The sequence below is a fragment of the Pseudorasbora parva genome, chromosome 2 (genome assembly GCF_024679245.1).
Source record: "Pseudorasbora parva isolate DD20220531a chromosome 2, ASM2467924v1, whole genome shotgun sequence".
NCBI classification, from domain to species: domain Eukaryota; kingdom Metazoa; phylum Chordata; class Actinopteri; order Cypriniformes; family Gobionidae; genus Pseudorasbora; species Pseudorasbora parva.
The window spans coordinates 32216492-32237761 of record NC_090173.1 but is presented as its reverse complement, the minus strand read 5'-3'; the positions used below and the strand labels follow the sequence as shown (position 1 = coordinate 32237761).

At 39.8% G+C, this 21270-nt stretch overlaps 1 protein-coding gene and 1 long non-coding RNA gene across 13 annotated transcripts in view; one reads left to right on the top strand and one right to left on the bottom strand.

Annotated features, from left to right (window-relative positions):
• kcnc3a (potassium voltage-gated channel, Shaw-related subfamily, member 3a) overlaps positions 1-17593 on the bottom strand; it is a 75417-nt gene extending 57824 nt beyond the window's left edge. For 5 of the 12 annotated variants that reach the window (XM_067416128.1, XM_067416116.1, XM_067416122.1 and 2 more), the window contains exons 1-2: positions 16685-17592; positions 10973-11657 (exon numbers count right to left, since the gene is read on the bottom strand). In XM_067416128.1, coding sequence (XP_067272229.1) covers positions 10973-11657; positions 16685-16746 — 747 coding nt within the window. In that variant the 5' untranslated portion in view covers positions 16747-17592. Of the gene's footprint in view, positions 1-10972; positions 11658-16684 lie in introns of all 12 variants that reach the window. The other 7 variants (XM_067416049.1, XM_067416065.1, XM_067416075.1 and 4 more) reach the window with 4 other exon arrangements.
• Positions 13619-21147, top strand: LOC137040509 (uncharacterized). The gene is made up of 3 exons (XR_010897912.1): positions 13619-13906; positions 14101-14247; positions 21015-21147. It is a non-coding gene; the product is annotated as an uncharacterized lncRNA (long non-coding RNA).
• The last annotated feature ends 123 nt before the right edge of the window (positions 21148-21270 follow it).

Sequence of the window (21270 nt, the reverse complement as noted above, 5' to 3'; positions counted from 1 at the left end):
AGATTTAGAAGGGCACATACATACACCTGCGATTTACACAGCAATTTTACTGAACTCTGCACAATTATTTCCCTACAGATCAAAGCTAGTTTACTGGACTTCGCTTTTCTCCCAGCTCTGTTGACTGGTTTTAGAGATTAAATCAGATGACCATCTTAAATAACATCAGATAGCACCTGCAAACCAGTTTAGACCTTGGTTAAGATTGTAATTTCCAGACAGGTAATCAGTCATTTTTGTCCTGTTTTCCAGTAAAAATGATGTAAACATCATTAAAACAATCGCACACTTTTTGGAGGAAACCTCAAGTTCACAGAGAGAGAAAAAAGACCTAGTTATAAACCACCCTTAATCTTTCCTCAGTTTCTGTAACCAAGATGTCACATACTTGGTCATCATTTTAACCTTATTAAAAAGTTTTGCACATAAAGAAAATAATTAATGTTTAAAATCATGTAAGGCCACATGAGAAGTCATAACAGTAGAGTAATAAAATATCTTATTTTACAGTTAGCGGGTCACCTCATGGGGTCGACCTGTCGAGATCACACGACCAGCTGAATACTACTTACTTTATCTTAGACCCTGTCTCAAATGGCACCCTAGACACTTGCGGTAATGCTGCTTTGACTGTCAAGAAGAAGTTTGTGGAGCTCGCTTCAGTGCAAAACTGAACAAACAAGTGTATGTGTATATATATTGACCACAAAGGGGGTGCTCGATAGAACCCTTCTGAAACCTAAAATGACAAATGGGACACCCTAAGGTCTCATGGACTTCATAATCCATAATTGCAAGTTCACAAGATCGTGAGTGCACATGAAGTGCATGTGCCATTTGGGACAGGGCCTTAGTAACGCCCCACCACCCCACTCCCCTTTACTGGACACTTGCAGTCCAGCTTGCAAATGAATTAAAGAAATTAAGCATTATGGAAACTGACCCAATTATGGCTCACTATGTATAGAGCATTTCTACAATGACATAATTAACTGACACGGTTTGACTTTGTGTTAAGCTGCATCCACAGCACTAGGTGTCAGTACACTTGCAAAGACGAACATCAGCCTGCGCAAAATAAAAAAAGCAAAACAGCTGTATGGATCAGTAGAGCAAATCTTTGATGCCATTCAGCTATCATTATGTCAGCCATCTTTACTCTTTCATTGCCCAATGCTCCTTTTACCATTTTTCTGTTTTTCTTCTCTCTATATTTCTAACAAGAGCATCTCAATTTACCACCTTATCTTTGCTCTCATTCAGTCTTACTCCCTCATTTCTCATTTGCAATTCCCCTCTCCCTTTCTTGCTCCTCCATCCAACATGCTGCAGTATTACCACCATCAGCATCTTATGAGCGCTGCTCTTTCTCCCCTCGGTTCCAGTGCGCTCACACAGACACACGAACATGCAATCTAGCCACATCCATGGGGAAAAGCCTTATCTGAAACTGGCTGGCAAAAAAAAAATGTGTTTCATAGTAATATTCTGGTGTGAGTGTGTGTGTGTGTGTGAGAGAGTGATGCTTGTTCCTTTCCCTTTTTCTTTCTTTCTTTCTTTCTTTTTTTCTTTCTTTCTTTCTTTCTTTCTTTCTTTCTTTCTTTCTTTCTTTCTTTCTTTCTAACGCTCCTTCTCATTACTTGAAGTCTTGTGGGAGTATGCCTAAAAAAAAAAACGCAAGGGAGTTGGTAGAAAACGGAGGGATGAGGGTGGAAAGTGAGAGATAAAGAGTGTGTGTGTCATGTATGCCGCTTCCATCAGAGACCGCAGAGTCCCTCTTGTGACTGTTTTGAATATATTTTTATGTGCCATGAGCAGACATCCAAATAGATGTTTTCACTCCCGTTTGGGAATGTGTGTCAGTTTGTATTGCTGTCAGTATCACTAACAGCATTAAAAAGATAGTTCACCTAACAATGAACATTAGTTCCTCATTTTCATACCGCTTCAAAACTGTTTGACTTGCTTTCTTCTGTGGACATTTAAAAAAATGGCTAGTCTAGTATTATTGCCAAAAACAAACCAGTTGAAGCATTCTTTAAACGTTTCTTTAAGTCAGATAGGTTTGGAACGGCGTGAAGGTGAGTAAATGAAAATTAAATCTAGACTTTTTTTAATACTAGACTCAAAGGGTTAGTTAACCCAAAAATGTAAGTTCTCTATCACTTCCTGCATTTTGTTATTTTTCTAGTAATTTACCTAAAGCAGCTAAGAAATCAGAAGCCTCACACATTTTCTTTTTTTTTTTACAAAAATAAAATAGAAATTGCTAACCTATCAGAAAAAGTTTAATAAAATAATGTGCTAATGACAAACTCCACTGAAATCAACTGAGAATATTTTCTTTGAGAATTAAGGGGGGAAAAAATCAACACTTTACTTGCAAACAAGCAGTCTACAAAATGTAAAATAAAAATGATGTCCGTGGGTAAGAAGAGTTATTGTCCTGTTAGGCCCAGAAAAAACCTCTTGGAGGTGTATAGGGCTGAAATACAAGGATTTTCTTTTCTTTTTTTAACTGGCTTTTCCCCTATGTGACCAACGAGTCCTCGAGGGAACATGCTCTTCCATTTGCCCTATGGACAAAGTGCTAAAGTGGTGAAAAGGTGAAGCAAAATGAGCAGGGGTTCCTGGACATTGCTGGCCATCCTATGATTATTTTGGCAGTATCGTTGTCTTGCAATGAAAAACTCCTAATGTAGGTGATTTCACACTAACTTGTTGGCTCTGGCATTGGCTGGTCTTCAACACCTATTTAAATTTCAAAGTAGGAGCACTGCACCACATTTGCCGGCATGTACAAGTTCACTGGCTGACTAGACTTCAGGGTGGAGGACCGGCTCACTGCAGTCTATAGGGGTTTGGGGGAATGGGGATTGTAGCTTGAGCCAAGAGAATATCTTTCTATCTTCATCGGCATGTTTTATGCTGCTGGCTAGCATGATCTGAACAGCTCCATGAGTCGGTGGGCGGAGCGAATTAATTAGACGTGCTTATTATTCTGTAGATGCGGTGTTTCGTCACTCGATTACATCAGGATGAAGCACACGATGCCTTGTAAAACCAAATACGCTGCAACTGAACCGAATCATTCGCTGGCGAGCTGGCTCCACTTTTATAAACACCAGGCCCAGAAAACGATCGTGTGCTTCATCCTGACGTAATCGAGTGACGAAACACCGCATCTACAGAATAATAAGCACGTCTAATTAATTCGCTCCGCCCACCGACTCATGGAGCTGTTCAGATCACGCTAGCGAACAGAATTAAACATCCCGATAAAGATAGAAAGATATTGCGCTACTCCTGGTTGTGGAAGAACACAGTCGCTGCCAAAGCTTCCTTCGGATCCTAATATTAGGTTAGAGTGGTTGAACTTTATTTTTTAATTAAGTTCTAGCTCGCGTGGGGAAGACATTATACGTGTGTTTACTTCATTTCACAGCGGAATCGTTTGTAAACAAGTCTCAGGTCGAGGACATTTTGAGATTAAAACACAATGATCTTTCTTCTATACTGGACCCAACAAGAATGGTGCAACACACTTATGTGAGCAAAACGTATTTTTTTATATTTAATAGTATTGCATTGTTATAGATCGTTTTGATTATGTGTACGTGTCTAACAGAACGCTGTCACAAGGGTGGAGAATCCCTTATTTGTTGGTTCTTTGCAATGCGGGGTCTGACTCGGACATGTATGGGCCAGGGCTCGCAAAGCCCAAAGTTCCCGGCGCTATGTATTTCCAGATGGGCTATCAAAAAGCCTGTCGGCAGGCCGGTAAATCTCAAATAGTAAAATAATATTCTTTTCTTGTTCTGTGCTGTTATCTCTCTCTAGACTTGACATTTTAAGGGTGTGCGCATGGTTCGTGCTTATATCCACCGATCAGGCGGGCCATGTAATACAAAAATGAGATTGCAATCAATCGTGGTGGATGAGAAATAAATCAGTGTTTTTTTTTTTGATAAAGACGTTTACAAGCCCTGTGGTCGAGAGAATCATTCCAGTTGCCGCTTTTAAAACAATCCCTCCCTAATGTAAACTGAACTGACAGGGGGACAGAAGCTCATTAAATATGCAAACCTTATTCAATCCTAGCCGTGGGCATCTCGGTCTCCAGTGCGTCACGCCCATCAAAACCCAGCGTTCAGGACAGAGCCTCAAAACAAATGTAGAAAATAGCCTATTACTTATTAGTTATGATTTTTTTAATTTAAAAAACACACAAACATTATTAGTTGACCTTAGACAACAGTATAAAAAAATAAAAAAGCCAGTTCATGACACCTTTAAAGAAATAAAAACATACATACATAGATGCATACACACACACACACACACACACACACACACACACACACACACACACACACAAACACATACATTGGATTTCCCAATAGCACACATGTCCCAAAACCATCTTATAGGGCTGTCTCCCCACCAGGTGTTTGTAAACAGTTAGTGAACTGAATGTGCCAAAAATAACCTTAAATGTCAGGACTCCAGGGACCTGAAACTATTTGAAAAGTGTGTCGCTCCTTGCGTGCAATGGAAAATGAATATTACTTCTTGCTCTTTTTGCAATTTTTTATTTATTCATTGCAAACACGTTAGAAGTGCATTCTCAAGGGCCGCATAGACCACGGCAGTGTACAACACATCGAATATGACTGGATTCCTTCAGATGCTTTCCTTTTAACTGCAAGCTTTTTCTTGTAAAATGGGCCTGTGTTTATCAGTTCCTTGGAAGTATCTTTTGTGTTCCATGTAATGATCGTGCTCATTTGTAACCTGAGTTAGTCTGCCTATAAAATCCTTCTTTTCAGATGAGACCTCTTTTGGCATCCGTGCTCACACCTCCAGTCTTCCCCCACTGTTTTTCTTCTTCTGCTTTTACTACATCTCTAAATATAGTAAGAAAATGAGGAGATATGTGGGACAAGATCTCAGGCCTCCGCTCTTCCTCCTGTACTGTTCATTTGCACAATACTGGCAGCAAAAGCTTAACCAAGCCGCCGAGGCAACTTGGTTTTATGCAGTATCTGAGCCGCACATGTCTTCTAGCCACACATTGCAGCAGCAAAATGCATGATAATAAAGCTTATTGAACCAGTCATGCTGAGACCAATAAATCGGTGAATAAGAGGTAGGGCGCTGAATGCGTTTGAATCGCCCCCCCCCCCCCACCCCCCACCCCCCAGTTGCAGCGTATTTGGTTTTACAAGGCATCTTCTCTTGGCTCAAGCTACAATCCCCATTCCCCCAAACCCCTATAGACTGCAGTGAGCCGGTCCTCCACCCTGAAGTCTAGTCAGCCAGTGAACTTGTACATGCCGGCAAATGTGGTGCAGTGCTCCTACTTTGAAATTTAAATAGGTGTTGAAGACCAGCCAATGCCAGAGCCAACAAGTTAGTGTGAAATCACCTACATTAGGAGTTTTTCATTGCAAGACAACGATACTGCCAAAATAATCATAGGATGGTAGATGTATCATACTAATAAATAGGTGAAAATCATACATTGTGATTTTATTTTAGATTTTGTTTCTCACAGTGGACATGCACCTACGATGACAATTTCAGACCCCTCCATGATTTCCAAGTGGGAGAACTTGCTAAACAGCAGGGTGTTCAAATACTTATTTTCTTCACTGTATAACAAAAGCTCAAGGGAAAGTTGATTTCTCAATTCATCACCCCTTTAAGTTATTTGTCTTTTAGTTGAAGGTTAATCAAATGTTTGCAGTATGCTACCCTAAAATAATTTGACCTAAAAATGAGTCATACTGGGAAAAACATTTTGATTTGGTGAATCCTTTTTGTCCCTAACTTTGATCAGAATAGAATTAGATTAGAATAGAAGTACTGGGAATGCAGAGTTTCTTTCTAGAGTTTTCCCCACAAAATCTTTCCCCAATATTTACATTTATTGAATTATTTATTAAGTGATTATTTTTATTTATACAAATTCAAATGTCGAATGTTTGTTGTATGGTACACCTAAAAAGAAGTCATTATTATTTATAGTACTAAATATTGGTAATGTGAACAGTATTTGTTAAATCACGTATGATCTAATCTAGCATTAGATTAGAATAGAAGTACAGGCAATGCAGACTTTTTCTACAGATTTGATTTACTTTTTTCTCTAGTTTCCCCACAGCATTTTCCCTAAAAAATTTTTTGATTCTTTTTTATCTATTGAAATTAACTGTCTTTTAGAAAAGGGTGATTAAATGTGTAAATGTATGCTACATATAAGAAAGGATATTATTTGTGAAAACTAAATATTGGTGAGGTAAACTAAATATTTTGTTAAGCAAATTCCTTTGACAAGAATATAATTAGATTGGATTAGATTTAATTACTTTCAGCACTGGACAGCTCCAGGGACGTCATATTTTTCCTGGTGACATGCCGATGATGCCCACAAATGCTGTCTAGTTAGGAAGCTCACTAAGGTTCGGGACACTCCGGTTGGATTTTCTGACATAACATAAATGAAAGCAGTTATTTAGTAATGAGTGTCATGACAAATGCAAAGCGACAAAACAAACATACATTTCTAAATACATACCAGATCATCTACCATCAGCTCTCTTTCTGTTCTGTTTTCTGTGTTGGTTGATTGTTTGTAGTATTCTATATTTTTACTTGTTATTCATTTTTTTTTTTTTTGTTATTTTTTCCCCCCTTTGTTGCACTTTGAGATTCTTCGGAATGAAAAGTGCATTATAAATAAAATCTATTATTATTATTATTATTACCTCAAGCAAGGTGAATTGTGAAGTTAAGTAAAGGCTTTCTGCATATATATATATATATATATATATATATATATATATATATATATATATATATATATATATATATATATATATATATATATATATATATATATATATATATATATATATATATATATATATATATATTACGCGTGGGAACAAAAAAACAGAGCACTGCAACATGGGATTATTTTGACTACGGGCTGTTGCTAAGAAACACTGCTAGAGCTCTGTAGTTCATTTAATAGTTGTTCATCCTTATCGAATAGGATTTTGCACGTGAATGACTATGCACCCGCAGGTTGTTATCCATCCGCTCATACAACATGTGCTCGACTACAAGCTTGAGATGCTGAACAACAGTAAAGCCATTCCGATCATTCTTAATACAATGCATTTGCTCCTCAGGTAACTGTCATCGAGGATGTTTTATCGTGCGATCCTGTTACTTCTTCCTTTATTAATCTGCCCTACAACGTCAGTGTGTAAAGTTCCTTTTGTGTCTTCTCTCCAAGAGATGCACCTTTTGCTCTAGCTCATCGCAAATGAATTACAAATAACACAATAGTGACAAGTGTCAATTAGATCAGTGGTTCTAAAACTGGAGTTTGAAGTGTGCTAGAAAAATAAAAATGCTGGGAAGAAAAAAATACATCACCAATGTAATAGAAACTAAATATTTTCTAGATCATATTTCACACATATTTATCATGATTTTATTCACATTATAATAGTAAGATAAAATAACTATAATGTGGGTAGAAAAACTTATTTTACAAAGATAAAATTGTACAAGTTTTTTATATATTTGTAACAGTATAAATTGTAAAATAAAATGCAATATAAAAATAACTCTAATGGTAGGTAGAAAAAATACAGTGTCTGCTTAATAGAAAGTAAATAGTTTTCAGATATATTTCACATATTTATTATACATTCTTTTTTCAATAAAAATCTTAAGAAACTAAACGAAATGAAAAAAAAACAGTACTCTAAATGGGGGAAGGAAAAAATACAGTGTGTACAATTGAAAGTACTTTATTCACAAAAAAGTGCTTCTTTAGACATGAAAAATATTTGCCTTTAATAATTTAGGAAAGGGATCTCAATGCGGATCATTGTATTTTGAAAACCCCTGATTTAAATGATACTTTAGTTAACTGTTATCTGAATCCTTTAATCTGGCCAATAAGGAGCCAGGGTTTGCTGCAACTGTTCACTTATGTATGGGCTCACTGGATCATCCGATTTAAACCAGGGATTTAACCAGAGAGAGAGAGAGAGAGAGAGAGAGAGAGAGAGAGAGAGAGAGAGAGAGAGAGAAAAGAGAGAGACAGCCCCTCGTCCTGACACCACAGATCAACTCAGATGCTCACGCCAGTCTTTTAAAAGTCAGCATTTACTTTGAAGACACATTCATCTTCATAAGTGCTTGAAATGAAAACTGGATCAGTTAAAAATGTTGCCAAATATCTAGATAATACACTTCTTGATTTAAAAAAGTGAATAACAGCAATGCCTCCACGCACATACACAAATGCTCTGCCTCTGTTGCTCTGCAGCAGAAATCAGCACGCAGTCAGCTAGTATGAGACGCCGCAGTGTTACGCTATAGCACAGCCAGAGAAAGGGACATGGAGGTTGTAAGTGATGATTAGCAATCCGGCACGAGGCCCTGCACCCATACAGCAGCCCGCTAATAAAACACTATGCGTGTCACGCTTGATAAAAGACCTCCGTTCAATGACGACGCAGTAAAACGATGACGACATCTCTCCCTCCCCTTGAGAACTGTGAGAAGAGCTGGGTAACTTACAATCGCAGACCCTTCAAACACATTAGGAGCAATTCTGCAATTAAACGCAGTCAAAAATGCAAAGTAAAACTAATCAGTTAAATGGAACCCAGGGGAATTAAGAAAGCGAGTATGTATCGACTGCTCATGACTATGATCTATTGACCTAGATGTGACGAGGGAGATAAATATCTTAAATAACCAGCCTGACCTGATAAAGGAGATAAATGGTGGCTGTGCACTAGCTCGTGAATGACGTTCTGAGAGCCAAAGGGTGAATTACCTTTCATGTGCTCCAGCTGAAACATCTCTTAACACACAAGGGTCACTAAGTGACTTTGCTTTCCTAAAATCATTACAGGTTTTTATATAACGACAGAGATTGTCTGACAGGGGGAGAAGATTATGTGATTACTCACTTAAATTGGCAAGCAAATAGTTTGGTGCATCTTATTGGGATGTGTGAGGTTTAGGAATTCATATAACCTTCTATGTTCATTATCCCAAAACTGGCATCTCAAGAGTGGCACCCCAAAACAAATAAATCTAATTTGAGCCTCAGGTCTGGCTGTGAGAGGTAGGATGTAGTTATAATCAGGTGATTGTGGTGCCAGTGACATACGGCGCTTCTGCTGAGTAAGCAGGAAACCGATTCAGTTAAACGCAAGACCTGCGGGAATCTCTAGTTCCTGGGATACCGCGAATATCCTGTGACCCAATGTGGGCGCATAAGCACAACCTGATACAAGTAACTTGCTTTGATAAGCTAGAATTTTCTCAAATATCTTGTCTGCTTAAACATATGGGCTACCTTACCATTGGTATGGGTCACATCATTGACCCAATAAAAGGTACAAAATGACTAAACAGTTTGAAAGCATCACAACATATTTACTATCATAGGGTGCATCTCAATCAGCTCCCTAGTTCGGTCGTCAGGGCACTGATGAGGGAGCCTGCAATTTTAAGGGCGTCTCAGTCGTAAATTCTTTCCAGTGCACTGAAATGTTCCTCCTTCAAAAGTCCCACAATGTACCTTAATGAAAGTTCTGAAGCACGAAACAATCACATGAGCCAATGACATGTAAAACAGCCGCTATTTAATTATGTATCAGCATAAACATACAAAGCTAGACAGGTAATCAACATAATCTAGCCAACGTTTATTAATAATTTACACTTGAAATGTTGCAACAATCAAAGTATTTATCGTAATGTAATATTCGTGATGCTGTTGTTCATAAATGCCGGTAGAGGCAGTGTACATTGAGGACATTGCCGGGGAGAATGATTGTCATGGGCCCCAGCCTTATAGGGAGGCCTCTCGGTTTCAAATGAGTTGGACCCACAGCAACAACCTGCACCGGGACCCCGGATGCCCCAAATAGAGCTCTATCTTCATATATAGAGTCATCTGTGTCACAAGTAAGGGTCCTTACCAGTGCCGGAATTCATGTACATGATATACTGATTCACGACCTAGGGAGCTGAATGAGACGCATTCATTCAGGCAATGAGCAGTTGCTTTCCCATTTGTTCCTGCTTTGCTGAAACGTTCTTCTAACAAAAACATTCAAGATCTGCAAGGCAATGCAATGTTCATAGCCAAAACTCAATAGTGTACACCTCAGGGTAAATGGCATGACGTTCAATATCGTAGGGGTCTGCCAGGTACCGTTCTGCAGTATGGACAACAGCGAAATGTGCATACTCAATGCACATGCGCAATGACAGACGGCTGTGATCTGAATGCGTGTATATTAATTAGGGGGTTTGATTAAGCTATGATGACCGTCTGGCTGTAGATAAATTAGCTTGCTACATGTATACTTGGTAAATAAATTAACATTAAATACATTTGATCGCTGAATGCAGCAACTGACCAACCAGCACAACGTAATTAAACAAATAACGGAAGAACAATGTTCTTCAAACCATTCAAATAACTTTTTTTCAACATTTTATAATTTACATTGACAACAGAACCAAAAAGGTACGTTTTAAAAAGGTGCGCATGCTGAGAGCTCGAGACGCAGTGTTCACCGCCAAATAATGCGCGTGGAGAGTGACAGCCAAAATACTGCATTTTCAGAGAGAGTGACAGAGAATAAGTACACATAACGAACCAAAGTCTCTTTTCTCTGCGAACTTAGCTAACAAACTTCCCAGAAGTTTACAACTTATCAGCTCATGCCAAGTACTACGACAGTGGACTATTCCTTTTGCTGCAAATGTCATGAAGGTGTCGAGTAGGCTAGTAGGCTGGCTGAACATGTCACACAAGAACGATAATGCCATACTACAAGCTCACATAAAGCAAGCTCAACATCTGATATAGACACGTTTAATAAAGTAGATTTCGAACAATTCCGATACACTCACTCACCCTGGCGTATTTCGAGGAGTAGGGGTCCTCAAACAGCGCCCAGATGCGGGGCCGCCAGATACTCCACCAGCTGGTGTTGCGACCATCCTCCTGTAGACACAACCTCTTCAAGTCCCCGTCAGCACCGCCCGTTAGCGCCGGGTCGTCCTCTGGCAGGTCCGGCTCGGGCGTCTCGAAGCTGTCCAGCGCTTCCTCGGCGTCCCGATGCTGTCGGTAGTTCATCCAGCAGCAAGCCTCCACGTCCGTCTCGTCGATACCCCAGAAAGCGAGCTCCTCCTCGAAGAGAGGACCGCAGACATCATTGGGACAGTGCAACTTCCCTGTGCGGTAATAGTTAAGGATGAAAGCAAAGGTGGCAGGGTGACGGTCAAAAAAAAATTCGTCGGATTTGGGGTCATAGTCAAAGTTACTGAACGCATCTGGCTCCGTGAGCCAGGACAAGCGGGTCCCAGGCAGCGTCTTGAGTGTGCTGCGGTACGTCTCGTGCCGAACCCCCCCGCAGTTTATTACTATTTTCTCGCTGTCTGAAGGACAAGTCATGTCTGCGCTGTAACATGCTTTGTTGGACGACTTGTTCCCACCCTTGCGCCCTTTGAAAGAGGAGACACACACCGAACTGAGCATAGAGGAGACGGGGGAGGGAGAGGAGGAGAGAGAACCGTGGTGGGAGGGGGGGAGGAGGAGCCTGCGGTGGGAGAGCAGAGGAGAAAAGAAAATTAGTGATGCTCATACCTTTAAACATCATCAAGCTGGTTAAAAGTAACCCGCTTTTAACTTGTCACATCATTAGTTCTTAACCAGTCACTAATGTGGCTCTGTATAGGTGCTGCAATGCAATGGCAACGGTCAAATTCCAGTTAAAATTCTTGAGAAAGTGCAAATATAAGGCTACTGGAAACAACGTGAGGGGTGCCCACTAATGTCTTTTATGGTATAGTATACTCATTAGGCCTAAAAAAGAAAGTACCTGTCCATAAAAATAGTGTTATTTTAGTGATGACCCTGGCAAACATACAAAATAAGGCTGGATGAATGTTGATGCAGGTACATGGGATAGGCATTTTAATGAAGGAGTGACTTCTATACAGCCAAGTGTCACCTAATAATCAGGAACGAGACCCCTCCTCTTCCATTTCCATCTTTTGCCATCACTCAGCTCTCATGTCCCTCAATTCACTAAAACACTCTGCTCAATTACAGCAAAGGGAGATGAAAATGACTGAATGTTTCAAAGCCGCCCCCCTCCCCACACCCTACTCTCAGCGTATCCAATAGAAAGAGGGAGAGGAAGAGAATGAGAGCGAGAGGAAGGGTGGGAGGAAGAGGGAGAAAAGCTAAAGGCAGAACGATTATTTGCTGAGCTACACAAAATAGGGAGAAAAGACTGCAGAGCATTAACTCTTACACTATCTCTGGCTTTCTCTCTTTGGCCAGTGCTAATGTTATGCAGGCCGTTTAGTACAGTCAGTGTACAGTATTACACTTTTGTTGCAGTCATAACTGTCTGAGTATGCAATCTTCAAAATTAAAACATTCTATTAAAAAGGGTTGCATTCATATGCACGAATGTGCATTTATATATTTTTGGTATTACACAGAGAAGGTGCTTAAAAATGGATTGTTCTTATTTCTCAGCTGTAGTGAAACAAATGAGTAGGTGCCGCTCTTTTTCCAATCATAATGGTCCCATTTTGGAAATATGGAGCAGGGAAGCTATTATCTTTTTCTCTTGGGATGATCATACACTGTAAAAATGGTAACGTGCTATTGGATTTGTACCTGATTTAAATTTTTATAATAACTTTTGTTAGTGTAACCTAATGTAGTTAAATTGATTCAACAAGGTTAAACCCATTAATGAAACAAGTTAATTTAGAAGTTACAACATTTTTTTTTTTTTTGATTGCTTAGCAAAACAGTGTACAAGGGTCAGATTTCACCGACAAATGTCCTCCTCCCATGTTTTGCTGTGCTGTCTTTTCCTGCTTTCACAATAACTCTCCTATATCTGCTCCTCTTGTTTGGCTGTGCTGCATGGCTGCTCCACACATATCTGTCAAACTGTCTTCCTTCATTACTTAGCCACTCTTATCCATTCCACTCAGCTCGGGCTTTCTCTTGCTTTCCCTTATGTCCCCCTTTGATTAACTGTAGAAACAACAAAGATCACTGGAGAGTGAGACCCATCGGAAGGAGAAAAGCTGAATCCTACGAAACAAGGTAAATGGATTCGCTGCTTCTCTAAATGAAGATAATTAGGTTGGTTTCTCCTTTCAGCACCATGGACAGCGCACGCGTTTCAGTTTATCATTTAAAGCAAAGTGCTATAAAAGCACTGGGAAATAGTTGAAAAGTTAAGCAAAAACAAATTGTATACCAGACATCCAACAACGATTCATAAATAAATAAAATAAATAAAATAAAATAAATCGCACAAATAATAAACCAAAGTAATAATAACAAATAAAAGAATATTTTTAAAAACTCTCACAACTATGCAGGCGTTACTATAAATGATCATAAATTAAACTAAATACTCAAAACACTATTTGTGTAATGTTTGTCAATGGCGTTTTTGTGAGGTGTTTCAATATGACAAGCTTGGTGGTGAAATAGATCACTACAAGGAACACAAGTGGGGAAATAAATAAAATGATGAATATAGGAAAAACTGAAACAGAGGAAACTGGGTTGTGCTGACAAAGCAAAAAAAAAGGCTCCCACAAAAAGGGAAATCATTGTTAAGTGTGTGTGCCCGGATAAGGGGGAAGTACATTAAAGTGTGCATGTCCATCGGGATGGGGGTTGGTTGTAAGGACAGATACGCCTATAAAAGCCAACAGAACTGTATCGACAGAGCGCGAGGAGAGAGGAAAAACGGAGAGAACATGTTACGGCCACTGAGGGGAATGTGAAGGAATGACTGCAGTAAAGGTAAATGAGGCTCTATTCATAAATTATTCAGTTTAGAGAAACAATGTCAAAGAGAAGTGATGCATACATGCACTATTATGAGAAGGAAGCAGAACTGAATCACATCCACGCTACTTTTCTTCTATCTAACAGTGTGCTGTAGTGCGTCTGCATTATACCTTCACTCTCTCTCCCTTTCTCTCTGTCTGGTGCAGTGTTGGTTCTTTGGGTATTTCTACTTGCTATCCCACTGCAGTTGAAGCTCAGTGGTGCTCAAAGGCCACCTAGAGGACTCATCTGGGAACTGCACGGCACAAAATACTGCAGTACCCCCTCCTCTTCAAGCTTTCTCCCCGACTGAGGTATGGATGCCTTATGCAAACCATCTGTCGATGCATTGCATACAGGTTTGTGTGCCTTTTTAGCCCATGCACTATTTTAAGTAACTGAATTTACTTAAAAAAATGCAATATAATAGCTGATTTATATGAACTGAGCAGGTATTTTCTCAGCCTCAACCTGCTGCTTGAGCCAAGTGATTGTTGAGGTTTTTTGCAATCCCTCCCTCCCTCCCTCCCTCCCTCCCTCCCTCGTTCTCTCTCTCTCTCTCTCTCTCTCTCTCTCTCTCTCTCTCTCTCTCTCTCTCTCTCTCTCTCTCGTGTGCACTAAGCTACTCTCAGCCGAGTTGCTCATATCGACGTCTCCTGTGGAATAGCACTAAAAGAAAATAAATTAACAGAGCAAGGACGCTTGCGTACACAAACATAGTCACATTGTGGGAAAAAAGCTATGTCGCAGCACAATTAATTAGCTTAAAATGAAATTGTGCTGCGCAAAGACAAACTACAGAGTATTGGCACACGCGCTTAATACGATATATCCTCAGAAGGTCATCAGTCAGACTCTGACCTCTGCTTTGAAACTAATCACACGGCTCTGACGGCTGAGAACAGAAGCCCTTTTCAAAAAGCCCTCTCTTTTTCAGTCAAGAGAGAGAGAAGGAGATACAGAAAGGAGCTTAGAAGACTCATCTTACAGTGACAGCATTGAGACTATAGTACATGACTATATTCCCATATCTAACACTAACAGTGTTCTTAAGATAGTTATACCCCCCTCCCACCCCCACCAGCCTTAGCTCTCGTTAAAACCTAATTAATAAAAGTGCCCTCTCCGGTTAATTACCATCCCTTTATAGTCTCCCATTAAGTACTCAGGGAATGAAGCCGGAGAGAGATGGGATATAATTGTGTTAAGCCAAATCACACATGAACTTGATGGAAACTATTCTTAGTGGTGGGAAAGAATGGAGCAGGGTGACAAAAAAAAAAAAGGAATTAAAAACCAGACGGAGGACAGAGAAGGTCATCTCAGGTGATCGGTAAGGGTCACAGGGGGGTATTTGTGAGGATGCGAAATCATGGAAAGACATCAGCAGGAGGGAGAGCAAATTATTTGAAATAAGGCGCTGCCAATAGGATGTGAGTGAGTGAAAGAGGGAGGGAGAAAGGGAGGGACCAGAATCTGAGAGAAACAAACAGAAAAAGTTCAACTGGTGTGCGGTAAGATGAGAAAGTGTCGAGAAAGAGGAAAACGAATTAGAAAGAAAGTGCTGTTTTAAGATCAGTAGTTCTTAACTGATTCAGGGCTTAAATGAATGCCCATATATCTAACATTATAAAAGTAAGTAGAATTAAGAAGCACAGACAAATGTTTCAACAACAAAAGACAAAGGGAAATGTTTTGTCTTTTATTTTAACAGCTGTTTTAGCCATGCATTTTGTTATTTAAATAATGCAGATTTATTATTTGTATAGCAGTGTTATCTACAACTTTATCTGTTATTTTGGGGACCCTCTAGTTAAGAATTATTGGTACAGAATTGGCAAAAGATTTGGGCGAGATGGGAGGGTGAAGAGAGCTCCATCTACAGCCAAAAAAAATTAACTTTAAAGAGTCATAATGACACACACACACACACACACACCTTTATGCAGTGGATGGAATGAGAGTTCTCTAACATGCAGTATGGCATATACTTGGCCACTCTCTTTCAAATAAAACAGAGTTAGGGATCTGCTTCAGAGGAGAAGAAAATAGATATAGGTATACAGGTGTGTCGTGTATGCTAAGTGAAAAGACACATCAGCTATCAAGGTGACGCGACTAAATATCTAAAAATAAAAAATAAATAAAAAAAACAACAACAAAAAACAGACACCAATTATTGTGGGACATGAAACTTCCATATATTTGTTGGACTTACAACTCAAAATGTAACATACCAGAAATACCTTAAAATAATAAGAAAATACAATCATGAAGGGGTTTAAGTCAGTGTGCGAATTATTGAGTGACTTTTATGGAGCCTGTGTAATTTTCGTCTCGCACCATAGCTAACAGTCAAATAATAAACCGTGACATTTTTATAATTATGTACATCTATGATTATGTGACAATAATGACTAATAGATAGGCAACCATGGGTTGATTCGCCATGATAGCCTACTCCGGCTAACAGGAATTATTTTCGCGAACTTATATTGCGCATTATTTTTTGTAATGTGACTTATGGTAACCAAATTCTTCCATAATTCGCACGCTGGTTTAAACAAAGTAATCCTGACTACTACTTGTTGAGTCCGTTGACTGGCAGAGGCAGAGGGTTGGCAGGCCTGCCTCTCTGCATGGGTACACCGGGCACACAGACAGAAATACTCACGACAGAAGTGATAGGTTGTCACTTGTACACAAGATCACGACACATACACAGCACAAACACCTATATTACATACTTACTCGCTTTGGGTCTGGCTGTGTTCGCGTGCGTGCAATGTGCGTGTTGCTAAACACACACACATGAACACACAAACTGCACAAAAATGCTACGTGGAATTGACTGTTTTCTGACTGAACAGAGGGATCCTCTTGGCGTGGGGTCCGAATGACTGTACAGAATACTTGAACATAAGATTGTTTTATATAAAATGGCTTCAGTTATGAATAATGTAATAGCCTATGTTTTTGCTACAACTGCCAGTTCAAAAAAAATTGCAATAAGCTACTGCGTAGTCGCGCAGTTCCTTTTTTTGATAGGTATAAAAGACTAGCCTCCTTAAAATATATATATTTATGATAGGTCGCCTATGTTGCACCTCTGCTACCCTCAAATAAATTATTCTCGTTATATACATGGGTGTTACAGGTCTCATATACAATTTCCACCCCCTAAATAAATAAGCATTTCTATGATTTAACAAAACTCGTCTTAACCAATTAGCTACTTTTATTCCCTAAACGAATTCCAGCCTATCCAACCAAGCGAAACGAGCAGCGGGGAAACACCTCTCTATTTCTTTAATCCTCATGCACTCACTCCATTAACAGTCTATCCCCTTCTTCTGTTTTAGCATCCTTTCTTCCGTATGTTCACCTGTTCCCGTTGTCCAGGGTCAAAAAGACCGTAACCAGGTCTTTAGTTGCAGACTGAGAGGTCTGTGTGAATGTATTTATGCCGAACAAACAGCATGCCGGGCACGACTAGAAATGTTATTCCTTAAGCTTAAGTCTCCCTTATCTCTTCCGTCCGTTTCCCTCCCTCCTTTCTCTGTCGATGTTTTTGTTTTGTAAATCTGTATTTCCATGCAATTTAGTCCTTAATCTAATGGTGACATGGGATCCCTCTGTGTTGTTCCCTCCCTTCAGCTCTTTAAAGGGAAAGGTGGCAGCTGGTGCCCCCTCCCCAAACCCCACCCTGTGCCATTTAACCATATACACGCCAATAATCAAACCTGTCGCTATTTCCAGCATTTTGTCCGGTGTCACGTTTTCTTAAAAAAAAAAAAAAAAAAAAAAAAATCTTGAACAAATTCTAATACCCACTTCATGAAGAATTTATATATATATATATATATATATATATATATATATATATATATATATATATATATATATATATATATATATATATAATTAAGTTGGATGGATGGATAGCCTGAAGGACACACCAACATTTGGAATCTTCTGAAATTTAGCTTGCATTAAAAATAGTCGAATTTACAAATTAAAAATATACCACCTGAGGACAATAAGACGTCATAGGTGTCTAGACATGGTCAGTCGTGTTTATTCTTTCTGATATTTTGTTAACCCTTACCCATTTTATCTGCTTTTAATAGTTTTCTAAAAGATAAATCTTGCCTCCTCTGCTTTGTAATCATTGCCTTCACCTCCTGTTCCTTCATTTTTATTAAAGGGGTCATATAATGCCATTTTTGTACAAGTTAATATAATTATTTTGTGTCTAAATGAAACGTTTTTAATATACTTTAATTAAAAATTCTCCTTAGTATTATTAGAAAACATTTAACATAAAACTCATTTAACCTGGACAAAAACAGCTGTTTTCAACAAGCCATTCTAGTGCATATGGCTTTAAGTGATAATGAGCTTTGCTCACCCCGCCCCTCTGTTCTGTGGGGCACTTTGAGAGGAGAGTTGCTTCGACAACAGTTGCGGTATATTTTTGAGAAAGAATGGTAACAGGACTCTCTGAGGACACATCGTATCAATTTGAACCCGGAACAAGATGACGGCTGTTGAGCTGGACGTTTCTGAATAGTTGGTTAACGTAATATCACTTTGATCTATCTTTGTATGTTCTGGTAGGGTAATGTTAGTGCGAATGCTATGTGTTTACTGATGTTAGTTCATTGACAGATTAATGTTACAGCTAATGGTCATGAAGAACTTTTTTTCTGTAAATATAAGCTTGTCAGTGATGCGTAACGTTATCTATGCAGTGTTAGGTAAAACTGTCAGGGCTGAAGCACTGACATTATAGCCTAGAAATCTAGACGCACCCTAGCAGCAGCAAATTTTATTCTGCCCGCGAGTGTCGTCTAGCAACTCTCAATACCCTTCTGAGCTGTATTCGCCTAACTCTTGCCGGGCCAATCACATCGTGTATAGAGTCAGTGGGCGGGGCCATAATGACGACGGCTGAGTTGCGTTTGCGTGCTTCCAGTAAACACAGAAGCTGGCGAACGGCGGTCTTTCGAATCAGCTTTGACCGCGACTCTGGAAGACTTGGAGTTAAGCTTTTCTCTGAGAAAAGAACAAAGAACGGCACTGAAGTCATTCTTAAAAAGGGAAGATGTTTTCGGTGTTTTGCTGACCGGGCGAATATTTAATCTGTCAACAAGCTCTGTTTCACCTTCGTTGCTCTGGTTGGTGGTAGCGCTATCCTATCGTGTGCGGAGGGAGTTTGAAAGACAACCGTTTATCCCGCCCCTCGGATTGAGCTGTCAATGGTGATTTTCCAGACCAAACATCTTGATGTGGGTCTGGCTTGTCAGGCTACTGACATTATGTCACCACAGGAATGTTTCAACAGACACCGTTATAAGCCATCTACAGAAGTAAGCTTAGTGTAGTGTTACCACGTTAACTTTATCACCAGCTTACACAGTTTGTAATAACAAAATAACCATAACGCGTTGTTCATTATAAACGTGGGATTATGAATTATATTGAGAAAATATGCATTCAACGTGAAGCGTGCAAGCGTTTCAAACTACACACACTTCTTCTGGAGGTGCAGCAGGACCACGAATAGTACTGATCTTTTTTTCAGGAGCAATTTCTTAGCAAAACCTGCTTCATACTGACCATCGTTTTAAAGCATGGTGAGAAATAATTCACACGGCACAAACATGAAAGCGTTGAGGTTGATCGAGGTAATATTCCCTTCGAAACCAAAACTCAGCCACTGTGTCTTAAAGCCCCACTTGGCTACTTTTGCTCTCGGGGTTCCCCCACAGTTTGGAAATAAAAAAAAAATGTCCTCAACTACTGTCGTAAGCTCAGTCATCCTACAACAGGTGATGCCATCGCGCGTGCATTTGTTGACATGACAACCCTGATAGCCCTGAACTAGTGATGCGCGGTTCGTCTCATAACCCGCGGACCCCGTATGTCTATTTAATGGTCGAGGGTGCGCGGCGTGTTGTAAAAATATATACAGTGGTGCGGTGCGGGCCAAATAACTTCATAAAAGCGTCCCGCGGGTCGGTGCAGCACTAACAGTTCCCCTGAACAGTTCTTCTGGCGTCGCGTGTGAAATGTCTTCATCCCAGGTAACGTTACAGTCAGTGGCTTATGTTTCAGCATGTCATATGAATATAATTTCATGGGTTTTATTTTTTTCAAACGCCAAATAATCACGATGCTCATGTTTACAAGCCAGCGTCATTATAGTAGTCTATTGGTTACCGTTTTACAGAATCTATATGATACTTCAGTTCAATGTTTGAGTGGTAGCTCACCGTAACAAGCATGACAGCATCGGTCGGGCACGCCTCCTTCAGCTCACGCCGACGAGCAAACCCTGGTCACATTTTGATCCTCGTCCTGCCTTTAATCCCATCATTTTTTAATTTCCTCTTATTGCTTTCCTCCAACAAAACCTTTTCTTTCTTATTTGTCTCTGCTGCTTCGGACATGACTATATTATCCGACGAACAAAGTTGGGCTCGCACGTCCGAATGTAAGGAAGTGTGTGTGTTGGTGGAAGTGACGTATATGCCGTAAAGCTGTCGAATTTTGTAGTTCTTTTCTTTTTCTCGGGTTACTACCCGAAACCCGAAGTTTAAAAGTAAGATTAAAAACGATACAGACCCCATCAGGCTATGGCAGACGTGTCATTCAACCTATTGTAAGTTGATTTATCATCACAAGAGTCTTAAAAAATATATTATGAAGGTTGAAAAGTTACCTAGTGCTGCTTTAAGCGGTTCAGATTTAGGAACATCAGAATGACTGCTGTGTTCATTATTACACCCAAGAACAGAAGCCCACAATCGCTTAGACAGCATTCTGCTCCAGCCTATCAACAATGGCGGATATAGCAGGTCTGTGTTGAAACACTGATGTCAATCAACAGTTGTGGGAGGGGCATCTGACCATGTGACGCCACACGGACGAATGGCTTGATTTGAGACAGGGGAACAATATTTGATGTAAAAGAGCACATACCATTATATGACCCCTTTAATATAGCTTCCATATATGGCCTTAAATCATTCATACTCTCTCTCTCTTTCTCTTTCTCTCTGGCACATTGCCGAAGGCAGAGGTGGGGGAGCAGAGTGAGATGTCGCAAGAACAAGTAGGTGGAAGAAACTGGGTGGGTCAAAACTTTTAACTAAATTGCAATATTCTTTCGAATCATCTGTTTCCCATTACCACCCTCTGTTTTGTTTTTGGCTCACTGCATGAGAGTGTATTTAAGCACACACTAATATGCAACCCTCTTGGGTTGTCTAGGTGTGCAGCCAGCTACCTTCTCAGCGATATTTCTGCCTCCCCATGGTCTTCCCTCTTTA